Here is a 20,592-nt window from a genome sequence, read left to right as displayed (position 1 = left end):
AGCGCATTATCTTGCTGAAAGAGGCCATTGCCATCAGAGAATACCATTCCCATGTGATGTGTTGATGATCTTGATGATGACGAATTTCAAGATGCGTACTTGGTCTGCAACAATGTTTAGGTAGGTGGTACGTGTCCAGGAACATCCACATAAATACAGGACCCAAGGTTTCCCAGCAGAACATTGCCCAAAGCATCACACTGACTCCGCCGGCTTGCCTTCTTCCCATACTGCACCCTGGGGCCACCTCTTCTGCAGGTAAGTGATGTGCTCACACCCAGCCATCCACAAAATGTAAAAGAGAACATGATTCATCAGACCAGTCCACCTTCCATTGCTCTGTGGTCCACTTCTGATGCTTACGTGCCCATTGTAGGCACTTTTGGCTGTGGATACGGGTCAGCATGGACACCCTGACCAGTCTGCGGCTTCAGAGCCCCATACACAACAAACTGGGATACCCATTTTTTCTGCTTTTAACACATCCACTTTGGGGACAACATGTTTACTTGCTGCCTAATATATCCCATGACTTTCAGATGCCATTGTAACAAAATAATCAATGTTATTCACTTAACTTGTCAGTTGTCATAATGTTATGGCTCATCGGGGTACATTTATTTTATCCTTGTAATGTCTACGTGAAAGTGTGTTTCATCGAGATTAGCTTGATTTTTCTATTTCGTAAGCAGACATGTAAATGTGAGTAGTAGCCATAAGATACCTATAGAAATGATGATGATAGTTGCGCAATCCAGTCGCCTTTGGGTGATGATCTCTGTGAGCAGTGCTGGGCGACCCTGGCAGGTTGATCTTGGGGGAAATAGCTCTTCCTTTTTGGAATAAAGCACAATGTAAAAAGTTTTTGCATCAATATCAAAATTAAACAACAAAGAAAAATAGAGCTATGTGTAATAATTTGAACAAACAAACCTATTAAAGGTTTGCACTCAAACGTGATATAATGTGATCTTTAATACTCATTTACTAAAATAAGAACTAAAACTCTGCAAAGACTTATGACCCAATCAAAGCTAATTGGTGAATAAAGTTTCTTTCCGCCGCGTTTTATCACCATGACGTCATCAGCGGCACCTGGTGATGTTGGTGACAGAACACATTGGGCGGAGCTTTTTGATCCGAGAGAGTGAGACTTGCATATAGTATGTCTTTGGCTTCCACTGTTCACTGTGAACTGAGATAGTAAGGCGGGGCTGGATGGGAGCGAGCGACTTCCTGTGTTTACTAAGCTGTAGGGCAGCTGCTTGGCACGGGACCTGAAAGCTAGTGAATATCACTGTAGTAGCCTGTGATTTCCAGCTTCCATGGGAATCGGCCAGGTATGGCATATGCACACTTCTATTGGTCAAGCTGTTAAAATAGTCCTTACCTAATTTCAGTGGTGTAGTGGTCGAATGATCTGAAGTACTGAATGCTGCATGATGTTGCCTTATCTAACCGCTGTCTCTGTGCAGGTGATGCGTTATCAGGTCCTCCTCTCCTTGATGCTCTCCAGCCAGACAAAGGATCAGGTGACCTCGGCAGCCATGGCCAAGTTACGGGAGCATGGACTGAGTGTACAGAAGATTCTGGAGACTGACGAAGAGACTTTGGGAAAGCTGATCTATCCAGTAGGGTTTTGGAAGGTAAGAGGGGCAATGTTCGTTACTATATTGTGTGAGCCTCGTCTGTCATAGATGTTTTGACCTGTCTGTGAGTGTACAGTGAGCCATGCATGCACAGTAGCGTGTACAGACTCGGCCCGATTCTGTGCCAGGATGAAGTAACTTTCATGCACATACGTGGGGGTTACATCATCCAAACGTGGGTGGAGGACGTCCAACATCATCTAGCTCAGGGGTCTCCAAACTAGGGCCCTCCAGTTGTTCAGAAACTACAATTCTCATCATGCCTAGTCATGTCTGTGCATATCAGAGTTTTATAATGCCTCATGGGACGTGTAGTTCCGCAACAGCTGGAGGGCTGTAGTTTGAAGATCCCTAAATTCTGGCTCTTTCCTCCCCAGCTTGGCTGTCCCTGGCCCACCTCTTTCTTTCTTCAGATTGCAGTTCTTTCAATCAAGGATGCTCAACATTACATCAAATGCGGCCCCCTTAGAAATGCCCGCTCCTCCAGACTGACACTTGCCTATGATGCATTTTGATATTTGCTTAAAGCGGTTGTAAACCCCGCTTGGTCTTTCTTACCTACAGGTAAGCCTATAATGAGGCTCACCTGTAGGTAAAATGAATATCTCCTAGTTGTGCACTGTTTAGGAGACATTCACCCTGCATGCAGCTAGTGTCATCACTGGTGCATGCGCTCTGAAGGTCTGGCATACCTTGCCGGAACTTCAGAGTTTTGTGCCGGAAACCGAGGACTCCCACACGCACGCGTGGGAGTGATGTCATCGTGGCTTCGGCCAATCACATAGCTGGAGCTTGCAAACCCAGACGAAATATGGGGAACATATCAGCCCTCTCAGCGATGACTTTACAGCACTGGAGGGCTTCGTTCCAAGGTGAGTATTTCATAATGTGCTAGTATGCAATGCATACTAGCACATTATGCCATTGCTTTGCAGTGTTTTTTTTGTTTTTTTATTTTGAACATTTGCGGTTTGCTACCACTTTAACTTGTTAAAGAGACAGCTGTCTGCTTGAATCAGGACTGAGGGCTCTAGAGAGAAGTACTGAGGTAGAATGCTGTGATGTTTTCAGGTACAGCACCCTGCTGGCTTCTCTCTAAGCCATGATCTGCCTGCATTGCAAAGAAACACACAGAGACCCAACAATGATGTCACCAATCCCCTAAATAAGGTATGCCATGAAAATGGAAAGGTTTTCATTTGCATATTGATGAGGCCAAAAGAGGAATCTGGGAAGAAAAGATACAAGCTGATTCAATTTCATCATTAACTTGGTATTAAACCCAAAACCAAAAATGTAATATAGAGATAAAGGGTGGGGTAAGTGGCGCTACCCTATAAACCAATGAGTAAAAAAAAAAATAAAAATATATATATATATATATATATATATATATATATATATATATATATATTATATATAGAGAGAGAGATATATATATATATATCTCTCTCTCTATATATAGAGATATATATATATATATATATATATATATATATATATATATCTCTCTCTCTCTCTATATATATATATATATATATATATATAGAGAGAGAGAGAGAGAGAGAGAGAGAGAGAGAGAGAGAGATATATATCTCCATATACATACATCTCTCTCTCTCTCTCTCTCTCTCTCTCTCTCTCTCTCTCTCTCTCTCTCTCTCTCCCCCTCTCTCTCTCTCTCTCTCTCTCTCTCTCTCTCTCTCTCTCCCCCTCTCTCTCTATATATATATATATATATATATATATATATATATATATATATATATATATATATAAAATATAGAAAGTGCCAAATAGTGGCTGAACCTATAAACCAAAATGTGTGTATACATAAACGTATTACAAAAAATGTGATACACCAATCAAACCAAACGTGTATGTGGCAGGTACATCAAAGTAAATAAATAATCAACCAAGTAACCTCCCAAACTAGAGAAGGGGAGTGAGTATATATCTCAATAGAATCTATGACTAACACCTTAGCATAAAACCAATGTGACATAGGTATCTACCACAATAACCAAACCAGGGTAGATATCATGTGGTAGCCCAAAACGTTGTATGCACATAGATGTGAGTGAAATATCTATACACCAACGTGAATGAGGTACAGATTATATAAACACCTAAATATATGTACCACACAATGAAAGTGCGTGATAAATTAAATTATATACAAAATATAGGTTATAAAAAAAATAATAATAATAAACCTCCTCCTTAGCTTTCTGTACTATCCCATCAGTTCCACCATCAGGCTCTTCCACCTGTCCTCTCAGACTCAGGGGTGCACTTCAGTCAGGACTTCCCAGATCGTTCCACAGTGTCTCAAAGCGGGGTCCTCATAGGAAGAAACAAGGGGCTCCCGTAGTGCAGTAATTTAAAACGAAATTTTATTAAAATTATATATAAAAGCAACGAATTCCCATCGCCGATACCAAAACACAAAAAAATTGCTGTGTAAAGCGTGCAGGAAGAGCCGGTCCGCGGTGTGCGTTTCACCTGTGTTCCAAGCTCTGCTTCCGGAAATGATGTGAAAGCGTAGCTCCGCCTTACGCGTTTCGTCGCAGGACATTCTCAAAGGCGGCGCCATCTTTCTACGCTTCACATCTCATATAGGCGAACAGACATGCCTTTACCTCCCCCTAACCAGTTACTAGCAAATAGGCACTTAGAGTGAGTTGGGGAATGCAGCAAGCGGCAGGCCCCAAGTGTTAATCAAATTACCACATGTCCGTTCGTCTTGTAAAAAAGTGACACAGACAAAAATACATAGAAAGCATATCAAACATGATAAATAAACATGCTAAAAGTATATATTACACTAAAGCAGGGGTCTCCAAACTGCGGCCCTTTGCCTGCCTTTCTCCGGCCCTTGGGGCACTAATCCTCCCACTGATACCAGACCCTATTCTGCCATCTAACACCAACAATGGAGCATCATTTCACTGACACTAATAATAGGGCACTATTCCTCCTTATGATATCAACAATGTGGCACTATTCCTCTAACCTAATACCAAATGTAGTGATGATTACTGATGCCAGAAAAATTTCCACTCTTGCTGGCCAAGATCTGGCCCTCCTGAAGTCTGAAGGACAGTAAACCGGCCCTTAGTTTAGAAAGTTTGGAGACCCCTGCACTAAAGGGTGATGCAGTGATGCAGTGTAATAACTAACCATATAGGTGAATCCAAATGAGTGGCAAATGTATCGTAGGATAAAGGGAAGAAAAGAAATCAAGTGGCCAGCCGTGGTACTACGTCTCAACCCCCACTCTGATAAGGGCTAGAGCAATACCAGATACTAACAGGTAAAACTCATGTGCAACGATAAGTGTACCCGAGAAAGTGATGTAATAGGAAGCAGCTCTTCCAGATAAAAAAAGCTATTTATGTGCCGAACATACAAAAATGTGCATAATATGTAGGTCAGCTGTAGATTAAATCGCACAATCCTAAGAGCAGAGAGCCTGGAACGCAGGTGGAACGCACGCCGCGGACCGGCTCTTCCTACACGCTTTACACAGCAATTTTTTTTCGTGTTTTGGTATCGGCGATGGGAAGCCGTTGCTTTTATATATAATTTTAATAAAATTAAGTTTTAAATACTGGACTATGGGAGCCCCTTGTTTCTTCCTATGAGGATCCCGCTTTGAGACACTGTGGAACGATCTGGGAAGTCCTGACTGAAGTGCACCCCTGAGTCTGAGAGGACAGGTGGAAGAGCCTGATGGTGGAACTGATGGGATAGTACAGAAAGCTAAGGAGGAGGTTTATCCACAGCCACCCACTCTTTGCCTATTACCCCTGCAGGGGTAACTACGTCTGGTGAGTGGGGACCCATTGGGGGGAGCACCACGAGTCACGTTATGTGTGGAGCACCGAAGTCACTTGATATATGCCAATATTGGTCATCTTTGAGATCACACGTATTCATCATTTTTTTCATCATTTTTTTCTACATGTGGGACTTGGAATTTCTTTAATGAACTATATATTTTTTATAACCTATATTTTGTATATAATTTAATTTATCACACACTTTCATTGTGTGGTACATATATTTAGGTGTTTATATAATCTGCACCTCATTCACGTTGGTGTATAGATATTTCACTCACATCTCTGTCCATACGACGTTTTGGGCTACCACATGATATCTACCCTGGTTGGGTTATTGTGGTAGATACCTATGTCACTTTGGTTTTATGCTAAGGTGTTAGTCATAGATTCTATTGAGATATATACTCACTCCCCTTCTCTAGTTTGGGAGGTTACTTGGTTGATTATTTATTTACTTTGATGTACCTGCCACATACACGTTTGGTTTGATTGGTGTATCACATTTTTTGTAATACGTTTATGTATACACACATTTTGGTTTATAGGTTCAGCCACTATTTGGCACTTTCTATATTACATATATATATATTTTTTACTCAATGGTTTATAGGGTAGCGCCACTTACCCCACGCTTTATCTCTATCTCTGTAAGTTCCCTTGGGAACCCCACAGGGGGGGCTGCAACCCACTATTATCCTGAGCGCGGAATTTACCTATACCAAAAATGTAATATATTGCAGCTGAATCATTTGATGTGGTGGCTGCGTTGGTTTTCTTTTTTTTTAGGCTTTTTTTTTTTTTTCTCCGTTTTCACCTGATGATCAGTAACACACCACCTGTATTAGAGTGCCCCATACTCTGGGCGAAGGAGCACAGGGGGAACCTTTTGGACAGCACCATTTTTCAGTCTTGGGGGGAGGGGAGTGTTAGATGAAGCACAACTCCAGATGATACTTTTTTTAAAGGTATTTTTATTGAGTTTAAAGACAAACTAACATACATAACGAAGAAAAACTTTGGTTATTCATTGTAGTGCATAATCTTGTAATACACTCAGACAGTCAATAAATGCAAATCAGTTCACATGTCTCTTATGGTTATTTAATTACAAGAAATTAACAAATAACAATTTTTCAAACTTTATAAGTCATTAGTTGAGATCAGCAAGGTATGGCATGTGGAACGACCAAGAATACTATAGCAATGTATTTACCCAGGGGTAAGGGTCAGAGGGCCCCAGGGGTAAGGCTCAGAGGGCTCCAGATAATACTTATAAGCAGTTACAGCTGCTACATTTGCAGGACAGTTTGGCCTGTTGAAAATCAACAGACTTACTGGCAGGTGAAAATAAAGAAAAGCCAGCCTAAAAAGAAAACTAATGCAGCCATCACATCTAGGAATTGGTAAGTTGCAGTATATTGTTTGCTTTTGGGTTCAATGCCACTTTAAGGAAATGCCGCCTCAAGGGAGAATGCTACTAAGAACAGCGACAGTTCCTGAACTCATGGGAGAATGCTACAGATAACAGCGCCATGCCATTACTTGGTGCCCTTTTCTGCAGCACTCAGGACCCATCCGCTTCCTAAGGAATGGGAGCTATGACATTGTGTGTTCAACGCCACCATGTTCTATATAGAAATAAATTGGCAAGCACAGAATATCAGAGCCCATGTGTCTTCTGTTGGATTTTTTGTGTTTATTTAAAGTACAGTATATGTGAACCGCCACTTTGTAAAACAATCTATTCAATTTAACTACTTGGGGCCGCCCACCAGCAATGTACTGTTTAGGGTGCCCCTGTGATTGTACACAGCGGGAGTCTGTCAGAAAGTCCCCACCAATGAGTCACGCCAGGGACCTGCTGATCGGCTGTGTACATTCACAGCCCAGAGCTCTGTGTTGGCAATCAACACAGGGTCCTGTACAGAGGGAAGGATCTTTATGTTTCTTATCTCTGAAAAGCAGGGATAAGAAAAAAAGAGTTCTGTTAGTAAAAGTAGCACATAATCAGAGCCGGCGCCACCATAAGGCAGCACAAACAGCCGCCTTAGGGCGCCAGGCTAGGGGGGGCAGTAAAATGCGCCTGGGTAAATGGACTCCAGTGCTCTATGTCCTGGACCTACGCTCCATTATCCTCCCCCATTCCGCTCGCCGCTCACAGTCACCCACAGTTTTTTCTCCTGATCTCCCAATAGAATGCTAAGAAAAAATTGACCACACAGAGATGGATGTGCTTACATAAAGTAGGAGAGCAGGGGGACTGGCAGGATCTCCAGGTATTTGACACAATGGAAGCAATGCAAAGAGAACATGATACTTTTTAATACAAGTACATGGAACAATATACACATATCAGACATAAAATGGGTGACAAACATTTTTACTGGTGTAATAGTTAATAGAAGTGGAGTAACCAGTGTCTTGCCTTCTTCCATCAGAGCAAAGTAAAGTACATTAAGCAGACCACTGAGATCCTGCACGAGAAGTACGGAGGAGACATACCTGATAACGTAGCTGAGCTGGTGAAACTTCCTGGGGTGGGCCCCAAAATGGCTCATCTGGTCATGGACATCGCTTGGAACAGGGTATCAGGGATTGGTAAGTCTGTTGGGTTGGAAAATTCCTCCACTTTTGCCTATCAGGCCCAGTTCACACTGGTGCGGGAACCGCAGCGCATCAGAATCGCAGGTAGTTCACACTGGGCTCTGCGAACTACTGTGGGTGTCAATATAAAGTTAATAACACCCCAAATCTGTTCACAGAACGCAGTGCAAAATGTGGAATTGGATTGACCCATACGATCTGCTTCTAGTGCAGACAAAAAAAGAGTCCTGCATGTTTCTGGTGCGAATTGAGCCATACATAATGTATGGCTCAATTTGCACCGCACTGAATTCGCATGTCATTTGTACAGGAATTCTGTGCAATTCCTGTACAAATGACATGTCATGCGGTAGACCGCATCAGTGTGAACACAGCCTTAAGGCCTTTCTGATATCAGAAATCCAAAATCAACTATTAGCTGTATTTTTGGACACAGAACTAAGCGAATAGCTTGTTGTACGGGAGCGAAACAAAAATAATGGTCTATTATTTGTTACTGCTGCCTCACAGAGCTGGGGTTTCTAGTGTACAGTTTTCTTTGGGTGCTCCAGATTCTTCCTACATCAAAAAATATACTACTAAGTTATTACTTTTCTATGCAAGAAGATAAAAAGCCTTCTCTGTGCAGCAGCCCTCCCAGCCTCCCTAATACTTACCTGAACACAATCTTTCTCCAGCGATGTGCATGAGGACTTCCGCTCTCTGAGGATTCTCCCTCCTCATTGACTGTTGTCAATCACAGCCAGTGAGCTAATGAGGAAAGAGCGGGGACGGGGCCGAGCCATGGCTCTGTGTATGAATGGACATGCAGAGCCGGGGCTCGGAATGAGCCTGCTTGGGTGCCCCCATTGCAAGCTGCTTGCTCTGGGGGCACTCAGCTGGAGGGAGGGGCCATGGGCACTGGCGAGGGACCCAAGAAGAGGAAGATCGGGGTTGCTGTGTGCAAAACAATTACACAGAGCAGGTAAGTATGACATGTTTGTTATTTAAAAAAAAAAAAGAAAGTATTTAATATTACTTTAACCACTTACGGACCGCCCGCCGTCCCTATACGTTGGTACTTTGAAGAGTACTTTGAAGAGGGATATCGTTGTTACAGCAGCAGCTAGCTGCCATAACCCCGGTATCCTCTTCTTCAGCGGGCAGTCTGTTTTCAGATAAAAGTGGTTTCTGCAGCGGATTCACCACAAGATCACTTTTATTGGCAGTGGGAGGGGGCCTCCCGCCATGCTGCGGTGCCCTCCCCCGCTTACTGGAGCCGTTGGTAGCGCCCGAAGGCGATCGGGTCCTGTTAGGTATGGAGATGAGTGAGGGAAAGATGGGCCCCCACCCGTCTCCACACCATTGCAGGGCGGAAGCGACGTCAAAACTTCACTTCCGCCCATAGCTCTTAAAGAGACATATTTTTTTTTTTCAAATGGCATTCATTTTTTTTTTTTTTTTTATTGCATAGTATCAAACTAGCACATAAGTGACAACTCAGCAAGCTGATAGTGACAAATCCAAATGGGTAAGTAGATAACAGTCCCGCCACCAAATAATAAAAAAACTCCCAAATAAAAAACAGTTCCAAAAGTAGGGAGAGATCTTCAGTGAGGACACCTCCGTGTTCGCAAGCAGCTCACCTTACTGCTGTAAGGTATACAGCTTGTGCTTAAATGCAAACTGCTAGCAGGCATGGATATCCCATCCAGTTATTCAGGCAATTCCGATGGTAGATATGCAGGGTGGTATATAAAAGAGACATAAACAAACAATATGTAGTGTAACTCCATGACGGCCAGAGTGGGAGGGAGGCAAGACACAGAAAGGGGGTGCACTCACTTTTTAAAAAATTAGTGTGGGCATCAATCCACGAACGCCGAGTTCGTATGCCTCAATAGGTGTCTTCAATCTGTCCCTGCTCCTTAATGCTCGTCAAGTGGGGTAAGTATATATGGAGTGTAAGGAGAAAGTGCACATAGCGTAATCCCGTATAAAAGTCAATTTATTAAGTTAAAACAATGTGGTAAACTTACATTTAGAAATAGGCTATAGTATAAGTCATCCACGAGCGCCGAGCTCGTCTCCTGCCGTTAGTCTGTGACAATATCCAGTGCTCCAATTCTGACGCGTATCGTCACGTGACTTCTTCAGAGGATAACACGGGGTAAGGAGCCAATGCTTTTAAATTGTCTCTATGTGATGGGTGCTCGGCGGCCATTTTCCCGAAGCCCGCCACTGCAATGATGGGCGCCCAGCGGCCATTTTCCCGAAGCCCACCATTGCAATGAATAACTCCAGCTCCAAGCCGGGCCATCGGCAATTTTGTCAAGGTCTTACAGACAGGACAACATTAGAAGGAGCGTTAATAGCCATAAACATGATCAGTGTAGGGCCAACTAAAGAGCGCAGCAAATCGCAATCTCTAAAAAAATATATATAAATGAAGCAACCCACTAATGGGTGTTGCCATGGATATGAATGAGCTGAAAAATGTATAACAAAGGAGAGAAACTTGGGAACAAATAATAAAAAAATATATAGAATATGTGTATATATAAAAAAGGGGGAGGGATAAGCAAATAGACTGGACATAATCCAGCGGGGAGGGAAATTAAAATAGCCCTCATTCACTTGGACTTTTTGAGTGGTTTATTATTGTTATCTATATTTATTTATTTTGTCACGTATTTTAGTAATTTTCACTTATGTTAGCACTTTCGTTCTTCAAGTGTATATGTGTTTAGTGCCTGTGTGGCCATACGTACTTTGGCGGTTTTCACCTCTCTATGCACCTTATTTAGCCCCCTCCACTTCCACTCCCTTTTCCCTTTGTCACAGCGCAGCCACCACTTACTTTTATTTATGCCATTTTTGTCTGTTTCGATCAGTCACATAGGTGTTGCAGCAGTGTCCTTTAGTATAGGTTTTTTCTGACAGCGCAGGAGTTTTTCTATTTCACTTGTAGTGCTAATGTTGTACAATCTCTGCTTACAGGTGTGGACACTCATGTACATCGAATTTCCAACCGACTGAAGTGGGTAAAGAAGGAGACAAAGAACCCGGAAGACACTCGGGTGGCCCTTGAAGACTGGATTCCCAGGTGAGGAAGCTGTACATATGCAGTTACAGTGAGGAAAAAAAGTATTTGATCTCCTGCTGATTTTGTACATTTGCCCACTGACAAAGAAATGATCAGTCTATAATTTTAATGGTAGGTTTATTTTAAAAGTGAGAGACAGAATAACAACAAAAATATCCAGAAAAACGCATTTCAAAAAAGTTTTAAATTGATTTGCATTTTAATGAGTGAAATAAGTATTTGACCCCTTCGCAAAACATGACTTAATACTTGGTGGCAAAATCCTTGTTGGCAATCAGAGAGGTCAGACGTTTCTTGTAGTTCGCCACCAGGTCTGCACACATCTCAGGAGGGATTTTGTCCCACTCCTCTTTGCAGATCCTCGTCAAGTCATTAAGGTTTTAGAGGCTGACGTTTGGTAACTCGAACCTTCAGCTTCCTCCACATATTTTCTATGAGATTAAGGTGTGGAGACTGGCTAGGCCACTCCAGGACCATAATGTGCTTCTTCTTGAGCCACTCCTTTGTTGCCTTGGCCGTGTGTTTTGGGCCATTGTCATGCTGGAATACCCATCCACAAACCCATCTTCAATGCCCTGAGGTTCTCACCCAAGATGTGATGGTACATGGCCCCATCATCCCTTTGATGCAGTGAAGTTGTCCTGTCCCCTTAGCAGAAAAACACTCCCAAAGCATAATGTGTCCACCTCCATGTTTGACGTGGGGATGGTATTCTTGGGGTCATAGGCAGTATTCCTCCCCCAAACACGGTGAGTTGAGTTGATGCCCATCTGCCCACAACACTTTCACCCCAGTTCTCCTCTGAATCATTCAGATGTTCATTTAGCAAACTTCAGATGGGCCTGTACATGTGCTTTCTTGAGCAGGGAGACCTTGCGGGCGCTGCAGGATTTCAGCCCTTCACGGTGTAGTGTGTTACCAATTGTTTTCTTGGTGACTATGGTCCCAGCTGCCTCGAAATCATTGACAAGATTCTTCCATGTAGTTCTTGCCTGATTCCTCACCGTTCTCATGATCATTGACACTCCATGAGGTGAGATCTTGCATGGAGCCCCAGACTGAGGGAGATTGACAGTTGTTTTGTGTTTCTTCCATTAGCGAATAATCGCACCAACTGTTGTCACCCTCTCACCAAGCTGCTTGGCGATGGTCTTGTAGCCCATTCCAGCCTTGTGTCGGTCTACGATCTTGTCTCTGACATCCTTGGACAGCTCTTTGGTCTTGGCCATGGTGGAGAGATTGAAATCTGATTGATTGCTTCTGTGGACAGGTATCTTTGAGATTAGGAGCACTCTCTTCAGCCCAGGTTCACACTGATGTGGGTTGGAAATCGTGCGAGTTCAGCTGAACTTAACCGATTTCAAACCGGCAATGCAGTTTGACTTCGGAGCGATTTCACAGACATCTGTGCGGGTTCATGCACAGATGTCTATTCAAATAGCCCCCGAAGTCGCCAAAAGTAGTACAGGAACTACTTTTGGGAATTGGTGTGGCTCCACAAAGTCGGCGTCGCACTGATTCTGACGGTGCCATTGCTGACAATAGCTGCCGATTTGGCATGCGACTTGACATGTAAAATCGCATGCCAAATCGGCCCAGTGTGACCGTGGGATAAAAGAGTGCTCCTAATATCAGCTTGTTACCTGAATAGAAGACACCTGGGAGCCAGAAATCTTGCTCATGGGGGATCAGATACTTATTTTACACATTAACATGCCAATCACTTTACCTTTTTTTAAATGCGTTTTTCTGGATATTTTTGTTGTTATTCTGTCTCTCACTGTTAAAATAAACTTACTATTAAAAAATTAAAAATATAGACTGATCATTTCTTTGTCAGTGGGCAAATGTACAAATTACTGTATCAACAATGAAGGTGGTTGATATGGTGACTTAAAGTGGTTGTAAACTCTTACATTTACCCAGTGAAGGGGCAATCCTCAGGTGATACACAAAGATGAAACAAATCCTCCTACACAAGTTGTACATGTTTATCTGCAGTCTTCTCTTCTCTACATCCGTTCAAAGTCCAGACTTTATAAGCTTGTATGAAAGTTCAGAAAATAGTGGGTGGAGAGCTGAAATTACACACTGCAGTGCTCAGTAATGAGAACTCTGCGGGCTGAGTGGAGAGAAGGGACCCCCCCCTTCACACAGCACACAGAAATGGAGCTAAGGCTGTCAATCAGCTGGAGGTCCCTCCCCTGTCACAATTTTTTATTGGTGTCAGAAGTGATTTATGCTGATAGCAGAGTAACGAAGCAGCAGACAGAAATTACATTTAGTGTTTTTAATTGAGACAAGCACACACTATAGAGGGATATGCTTTGTTCTTATTTTATGTCTGAGGTTTACAACCACTTCAATGGTTACCCCAGTAGTGTTGCAGCACTTGGATCCTGGGCTGATTTCCCCACCATGGTAACTGCACTGAATATCTGATCCTGCTGGGGTGGAGGCTGGAAGGAATATTTCTTTGTACTCTATGAGAAGTTACTCAAATATAAAAGAACTATAAAAAGGTAAATTCCCAATACACATTGGACAATTACCAGGTTTACATTCATGGTCAGGACATTATGAACTAATGTTAGGGGCAGGTTACTTTCAGTCCCAGTAACACATTGGGGGTGATTTACTAAAGAAATATAAAATGTATCCCACCTCCACCTAAAAACTGAACTCTTACTTTCGCCATCAAATCATCCCTCACTTGTCCCCCTTTTAAAAACTGCAAGCTGTCACCAGCAGGGCCCTCCTGACCCTCTTGTAACTGGATTGTCTCCCTTTAGGTTGTAAATCGCTGAGCAAACTATTTATGCTATATAAATCTTGTATAATGATTAGGGATGCACGGTACCAAGCATTTTCAGGAGTACTCACTCCTGAAAATGGTCCCGTTACCGAAACCGCTATTTTCTCAAGTCATCTTCCAGGACGGCACACCTGAGAGATGAGAGGCTCCTGCCCACAGGAAACACAATCAATCAACAGCTGTTTTAAGTCCACACCCTTCCCCCTGATCCTCAGTTTTTGATTGTGTTTCTCCCTACACGGCGAAACTGTTTGTTTTTTTCCAAATGACCAAAGCCTGGGGCTGGTGGTCTCCCCCTGGGAGCCGGACCAAATGCCTGGGAAGCCTCTGGGTCTGGCAGGGTATATTTATCCTTCCCGGGGGGTTCCCCTATCCTTTCTTCAGGGGGGGCAGCAGAAACTGGGAAAGCCCCCCTGAGAGCTGAAGGCCCCTGGGTACAGTGGTGTCCCCAGAACTTCAGGGGCCTTTATCCTGTCTCCCTCCCCTTACCTGTCCGGACGTCCGTTCAGACGGGGGTGCTGGCCGTCGGTTCTTTCCAGGGGGATCGTATCCCCTGACTCCTGGGTCCCTGGTAGCTCGCGTGGGCTGCTGGGGAGGGCACCGCCTGAACGACCCGCGTTCTTACCCAGAAGGGAAGGCTGAGAGTCAGCAGGAGCAGGCGCCCACATCCTCCTTTCGAGGAGGCACCAGTTTACTATGGTGAATGCCTGCCTAAACCACCTCAGATGGGAATGAGGAACGTACGGCATTGCCCCCCCCCCCCCCATGTGTATATACTGACTGGACAGAGCAGGACACAGCCTAACCTTGCAGCTCCCTAAAGGGACAGCAGTTGTGGGGGGGGGGGGGCACTTTGGCGGCTATCCTCCTTGCGTGTGGACCATAAGGATGGAAAAGCAAGCCCGGTGGCTGTGGCAAAAGGGGAAGACGACAATGGTGAGTCAAAAATCCCCAATCCCAGCCAGATGGTTTCTGGGCATTTGAGATAATCTCATTGATCTTCCTTGCTGTTTCTTAGGTATACACAGTAGGGGGTTGTTGGCTGCACTCCTCCAGGGAGCCACAGCATGGGGACCCCTTGTTTGTTCGACCCGAAAACTGCTTTTCCTGCGACCTGTGTAATCTTGAGGTCTGTGGTTCCGTAAGCAGGGACTGCTGGATACGCTGCGACCTGGAGTCGCACAGTCACGAATGATACCCTTTGGAAGCCATAGTATATGACTTCTCATGCGTCTTGCAGTCCCAAGTGGCAGGTTGGGTCGCACGGGTGTGGGAACCCTAAGCTTATCTGTCCCTTCTGGTTCAGGTTTTGCAATGCTGCAGGAATACTCATTGTGGAGTTATTGCCTTATTTTGCAGTAGACCAGAAAGATCGCAGCTGTAAAGGCTGTCTGTTGTTTCTTTGTTTTTATGTTGCTGCACAGCAGAAGTACTCAACATTGAAGCTTGTTGGTGCTTTCTGTTTCATATTGCCTTACCTTATGGCACTTCAGAAAAACACAATGCTGTAGGTTGCTTGTGTTCTTTCTCTGTTGGTTCTATGTAACTGCACTACAGAACTGCATAACAGGAAGGATTGTCTTATAACTGTACTTGGTGGTTCGTCATAAATACGCAACATAGAAGTTTGGGTCTTTCTGTCTTCTCTTTATAGCCTTGTTTTGCTGTACATCAGTAAAACACCACTGTAAAAGGGGGTTCCCGTCCTTTCTGTATTTACCAGTTATGACCTAGCTAGCTGCACTTCAGAAATGCGCAGCATTTAAGGTGTGTTTGTGTCTTAATGCTTACATATTGGTCGCACATCAGAAAACCAGACTGTGAGGTTCAGATTTGGGTCTCTTCCCATATTTGATATTTTGGTTTAGCTAGTCACACTCAGATACACAACATTGTTGTCTATGCTTGTGTCCTTTCTGTCTAAATCTATTGTGCTATGTCCACAATCTATGATTTTTTTTATTTGTGATATTAATAATACATGTATCACCTTTTTGTATTTCAGCCTTCTCTTCCGTGGAAGGGCCAGGAGTTCTGGTGCAGACGTCTCATGTCAGAAAGCCTCGACCCCTTACATTCAGGGATGCCAGAGCCATTTCCTAGGGTTGAAGCCCAGTAGAGTTATGGGTCACTGGAGGAAGGCGATAATGAATCGCCCTGTTTAATAAGAACTTAGGAAGTTCGGTTCAGAGGAGTTTTATGGCCTGAAGATGAAGTATAAACATGTATACCCGACCAAATAGGTTACAGCTCGGTGCATGGCCTTCATTTTGCCCTTCTAGCAAAACTAGATGTAGCAGTATGAGTATTCTTCTCCTGCTATAGATGTTAATCTCCTGAGTAGGCTCTCAGGCGTAAGTAAAACTATAGATTGGGCATGCCTTAAACCCAGGGATTAAGTTTTTGTTAATCTATTTCCCTTAAGTAGGTTTCCCTTCAGTCTTTGCTGACGCAAAGATAAAAATGAACAAAAAGGGGTTGTCTGTCAGGGGCCCCCCTTTTTTGGCAGTTTTATTTCCCTGGACAGGGTTGTGTTAAGACAGGCCCCCTTATGGATCAATGTAGTGTCCTTGTCTTACAACACAGGTCTCCGATTAATCTTTTTAGTGGTTCTAAACAGCACCTATAGGCAGAATAGGCCATTGTTGGTAGATGTGTGACAGGCAACATTGATAACCTACAAGTTTAACATGTTTTCTGATTCCATCTTTAAGAGCCCACTCCACCTAGATCCTGCATCCGAAACAGAGAAGGCAGGGACACCGGTGGAGTAGACCGGCATGATCCAGCTAAGATACCTTCATCAAGCATATGGAGTAAAGGTAAAGCTTACTGCAGAACCGAGGTTCGCCAAGAGTCTTGCAGTGGTCCCACCCTAAGGTAGGCCTGAGGTACTTGATTATCCTCTCAGGTGTGCCGTCCTGGAAGATGACTTGAGAAAAGTACTAGTTACTTACCGGTAACTGTCTTTCTGGGAAATCTTCCAGGACGGCAGGCTTACTTCCCACCCGTTGGAGGAGGGAAAATTTTAGAACACTAGAAGGTGAGTGCCTATGAGGAATGATTTCCCTTGTGAACCAGGTTCAGGAGTTACTTCTCTACAAACTGAGGATCAGGGGGAAGGGTGTGGACTTAAAACAGCTGTTGATTGATTGTGTTTCCTGTGGGGAGGAGCCTCTCATCTCTCAGGTGTGCCGTCCTGGAAGATTTCCCAGAAAGACAGTTACCGGTAAGTAACTAGTACTTTTGCGGTGCGATTTGCGCCAATACAAAATGAATGGGTGCAAATCGCACTGCAAAGAATTGCATGCGATTTGAACAGGAATGCAGGGTGATTCCTGTCCAAATTGCATGTGATTTCCCCCACTGTGTGTGTATAAAGGGAAGCACCATCTAGTGGGAAGTTTATTAAAAATATTTTTACTCACATTAAGTACATATCTGGTCAAATGCAAAATCTGCATCTTCATCCCCATCCCGCCAATGATAGCAAATCACAGCTGCTGGAGGTGCTCGCAGGTCTGCCCCCAAGCTGACATAACTTCTGCCCTATACCCACAGGGGTCCCGGAGCTTCTCCTCCAGCCCTGTGGGCAGCGCCAGTGCCAATGATTTGCTATCATCGGCAGGACCGGGACATTATGCAGATTTTCCATTTGACCAGATATGTACTTAATGTGAGTTATAACATAACCTGCCCACTAGATGGGGTTTCCCTTTCTATACACCCACACACACAGGAGTGGTGGGGGAAATCACATGCGATTCGAAAAGGCATTGCACTACACTCCAGTTCAAATTGCATGCGATTCTTTGCAGAGCAATTTGCACCCATTATTTTGCATTGATGCAAATCACACGGCAAAGTATCAGTACTAGGTATTAGTGAGTACGTGACTGAAAGTATCGGTACTCGTACTCGCCGATAAAGAAAACTGTATTGGTGCAACCCTAATAATGATAATATTAATGTTCTTTTGGCTTAAAGCAGACCTTCACACATGAAATGAGCATTTTCAGATTTTCAGGGGGGTATTGTGACAACACTGAAGTTCTGCTTTAAGTGTAATGCACTGACAAGCAATGCTGTGATTTGTAGTGCCTCGGCCTCTGCTTTACAAATTCCATAGATGGGGAATCAGTGAACATGTATAGACATTTCAGCTTCAGCATTTACACCTGGGCCTTTTGCAGGGATCTGTGGAGTGAGATGAATTGGCTGTTAGTGGGGTTCGGGCAGCAGATGTGCCTCCCTGTGGCCCCTCGATGTTCCGACTGTCTGAACAGAGACATCTGTCCCGGAGCCAAGAAGAAGTGAGGAGGACCCTGACCCTAAAGACAGACCCTGATCCTGCTAATGATGGACCAAAGTGAAGTCAAGACTACAAAGAAAACACTAGATTAGAACGTTTTATAGACAACATAGGATATTTTTCTACTAATCATCCAATGATATTGTCATCTCTATCTGTGTATATTAGTGTATATATTTCTATATTTCCATGGTTTCAGTAAATATGGTATCTTTTTTTTTTTCTGGAGTGTTGGAGTTTCTTTTTCTTTAAAGTGATACTAAAGTCTTTGTTATTTTTAAATGAATAAAAACTAACCTTATACTTGCCTGCTCTGTGTAATGGTTTTGCACAAAGCAGCCCGGATCCTCTTCTCGGGTACCTCGCCGGTGCTCCTGGCCTCTCCCTCCCGCCGAGTGTCTCCACAGCAAGCAGCTTGCTATGGGGGCAGCTGAACTGAGCCGCTGCTCTGTGTGTCCATTCGGACACGGAGCCTCAGCTTGGCCCCGTCCTCATTGGCTCACTGACTTTGACAGCAGCAGGAGCCAATGGCGCCCCACTGCTGTCTCAGTCAATGAGGAGGGAGAGTCCCGGGCAGCCGAGTCTCTTATGCAACATCGCTGGATCGAGATGGGGCTCAGGTAAATATTAGCGGGGCTGACCCACACAGAATAGAATAGAATTTAGACTTTAGAACCACTTTAAATCATGTTTTAATAATTTCCTAAAATAAATGTAAGGGCATTTTTTTTTTTACGAGATCTGAAGATTAGTCACTAGAGGGAGCACTTGGCCCCTCTCTCGTGTAAAGGGAAACTAAACCCATACACATAATTTTAAAATCAGCTTATATCCAGCATTTAATATTGTAATTTATTACCTATAGTCATAATTTCTACAATATTAGAAGAATTTGAATAGCCCTCTCTCTTTGGGAAGTCCCCAGCCTGACTTTCCATATAGCCTCATTGGCCCACAGCCGATGTCACGAATCGCACCCATGTGCAGTATGAAGTAACATGATGTCCATTCGTGTCAATGACAGCTATCTCAAAAGGACACAGCTGCCAAAGAAGGAGAGTGATGTCACAGTGTAGATCGATTTCCCAGCATCTCCATGATGATGAGATCAATGAATTGGTGTGCGTTGGCTTTTTTTTTTTTTTTCAGTCATTATTAAAGTGACTGTTCTACATGATTGCTGGGGCTACAGTGTGTGAGATTTAAAGCTTTCAACGTGGACTAACATTTTATACAAATTCATTTAGTTCCCTTTTGAAGAGGACCTGAACTATGGAAGTTGTGTCCAGAAAGGAAAGCAGAGGGCAAAGGACTAGTCACCAGTATTGCATATGGTTTCCCTGCAGCTGATCTTTGCTCCAATACTGATGCTCTATGCCTTCTTCTGCACTGTATGGAGATGGCTATCTTGGTAGAGGTGTGTTTTTGTTTTTTTTATGCCAGAGCCCCCCCCCCGATGACTGGCAGGTGCTCTCTGCATCTTTTTTTTTTTTTTAAGATGAACTCACCCCTTGTAATACACGTTAGCAATGACATAGCAATTTTAAAGATATAAACAAGATGGATCATTGCAATTTAGAGAGTAACAACTTTTCTTGAAAAAAAAAAAACACCAGTCCCTTCTTGCTGATTCATTGCAGGGATTTTAACAAACCTTGTTGCAGAATCCTGCCTGTGTCTGTTCTAAAGAAAAAGCAGGTGTGTGCCGAGTGAATCTGAATGAGAGTGACTTTTTTTTTTACAGGTATGACTTTTTCATTATTAAAGTGGGAGTAAACGCCCATCTCTGACTTTTACCTATACTGTAGGTAAGCCTATAATATAGCTGAAAATATCTTCTAAATGTGCACCGTTTAGGAGATATTTACTGTACATGCAGCCAGTGCCATTACAAGTGCATGCGCTCTGCAGGAACGGCCACCCGGGCCCTGTACCCATGAACTGTGGCTCCCGCATGAATGCGCGTAAATGACGTCATCGTGGCTCTGGCCAATCACACAGTCGAAGTCCGCAAACCCGGAAGTTAGATGGGTGAAGATGGAAGCACCTGCAGCTTTGACATCTCGGTGCTGGAAGGGCTTTGTTTTAAGGTAAGTTTAACATAATGCGCTAGTATGCAATGCATACTAGCACATTATGACATTATTTTGCAGGGTACAAAGAAAAAAAAAAAGTCCAGCGGTTTACTACTGCTTTAATCAGCACTGGCTGAATATAAAAAAACATAAAAAAAAACAGTCGTGTGTGTGTGGCCAGCTTTAGCAGTAAATGTGTCACTA

The 20,592-nt window shown here is 43.6% G+C and overlaps 1 protein-coding gene across 1 annotated transcript in view; it reads left to right on the top strand.

The window, feature by feature from the left end:
* NTHL1 (nth like DNA glycosylase 1) overlaps positions 1-18,614 on the top strand; it is a 28,194-nt gene extending 9,580 nt beyond the window's left edge. Inside the window, exons 3-6 of the mRNA XM_073636474.1 lie at positions 1,476-1,646; positions 7,936-8,095; positions 11,081-11,186; positions 18,195-18,614. Coding sequence (XP_073492575.1) covers positions 1,476-1,646; positions 7,936-8,095; positions 11,081-11,186; positions 18,195-18,318 — 561 coding nt within the window. The 3' untranslated portion in view covers positions 18,319-18,614. The remainder of the gene's footprint in view (positions 1-1,475; positions 1,647-7,935; positions 8,096-11,080; positions 11,187-18,194) is intronic.
* The last annotated feature ends 1,978 nt before the right edge of the window (positions 18,615-20,592 follow it).

Source organism: Aquarana catesbeiana, linkage group LG06, assembly GCF_042186555.1.
Source record: "Aquarana catesbeiana isolate 2022-GZ linkage group LG06, ASM4218655v1, whole genome shotgun sequence".
Taxonomy (NCBI): domain Eukaryota; kingdom Metazoa; phylum Chordata; class Amphibia; order Anura; family Ranidae; genus Aquarana; species Aquarana catesbeiana.
Note: the sequence above shows the minus strand (reverse complement) of the source record. Positions and strands in the feature narration are given on the sequence as shown.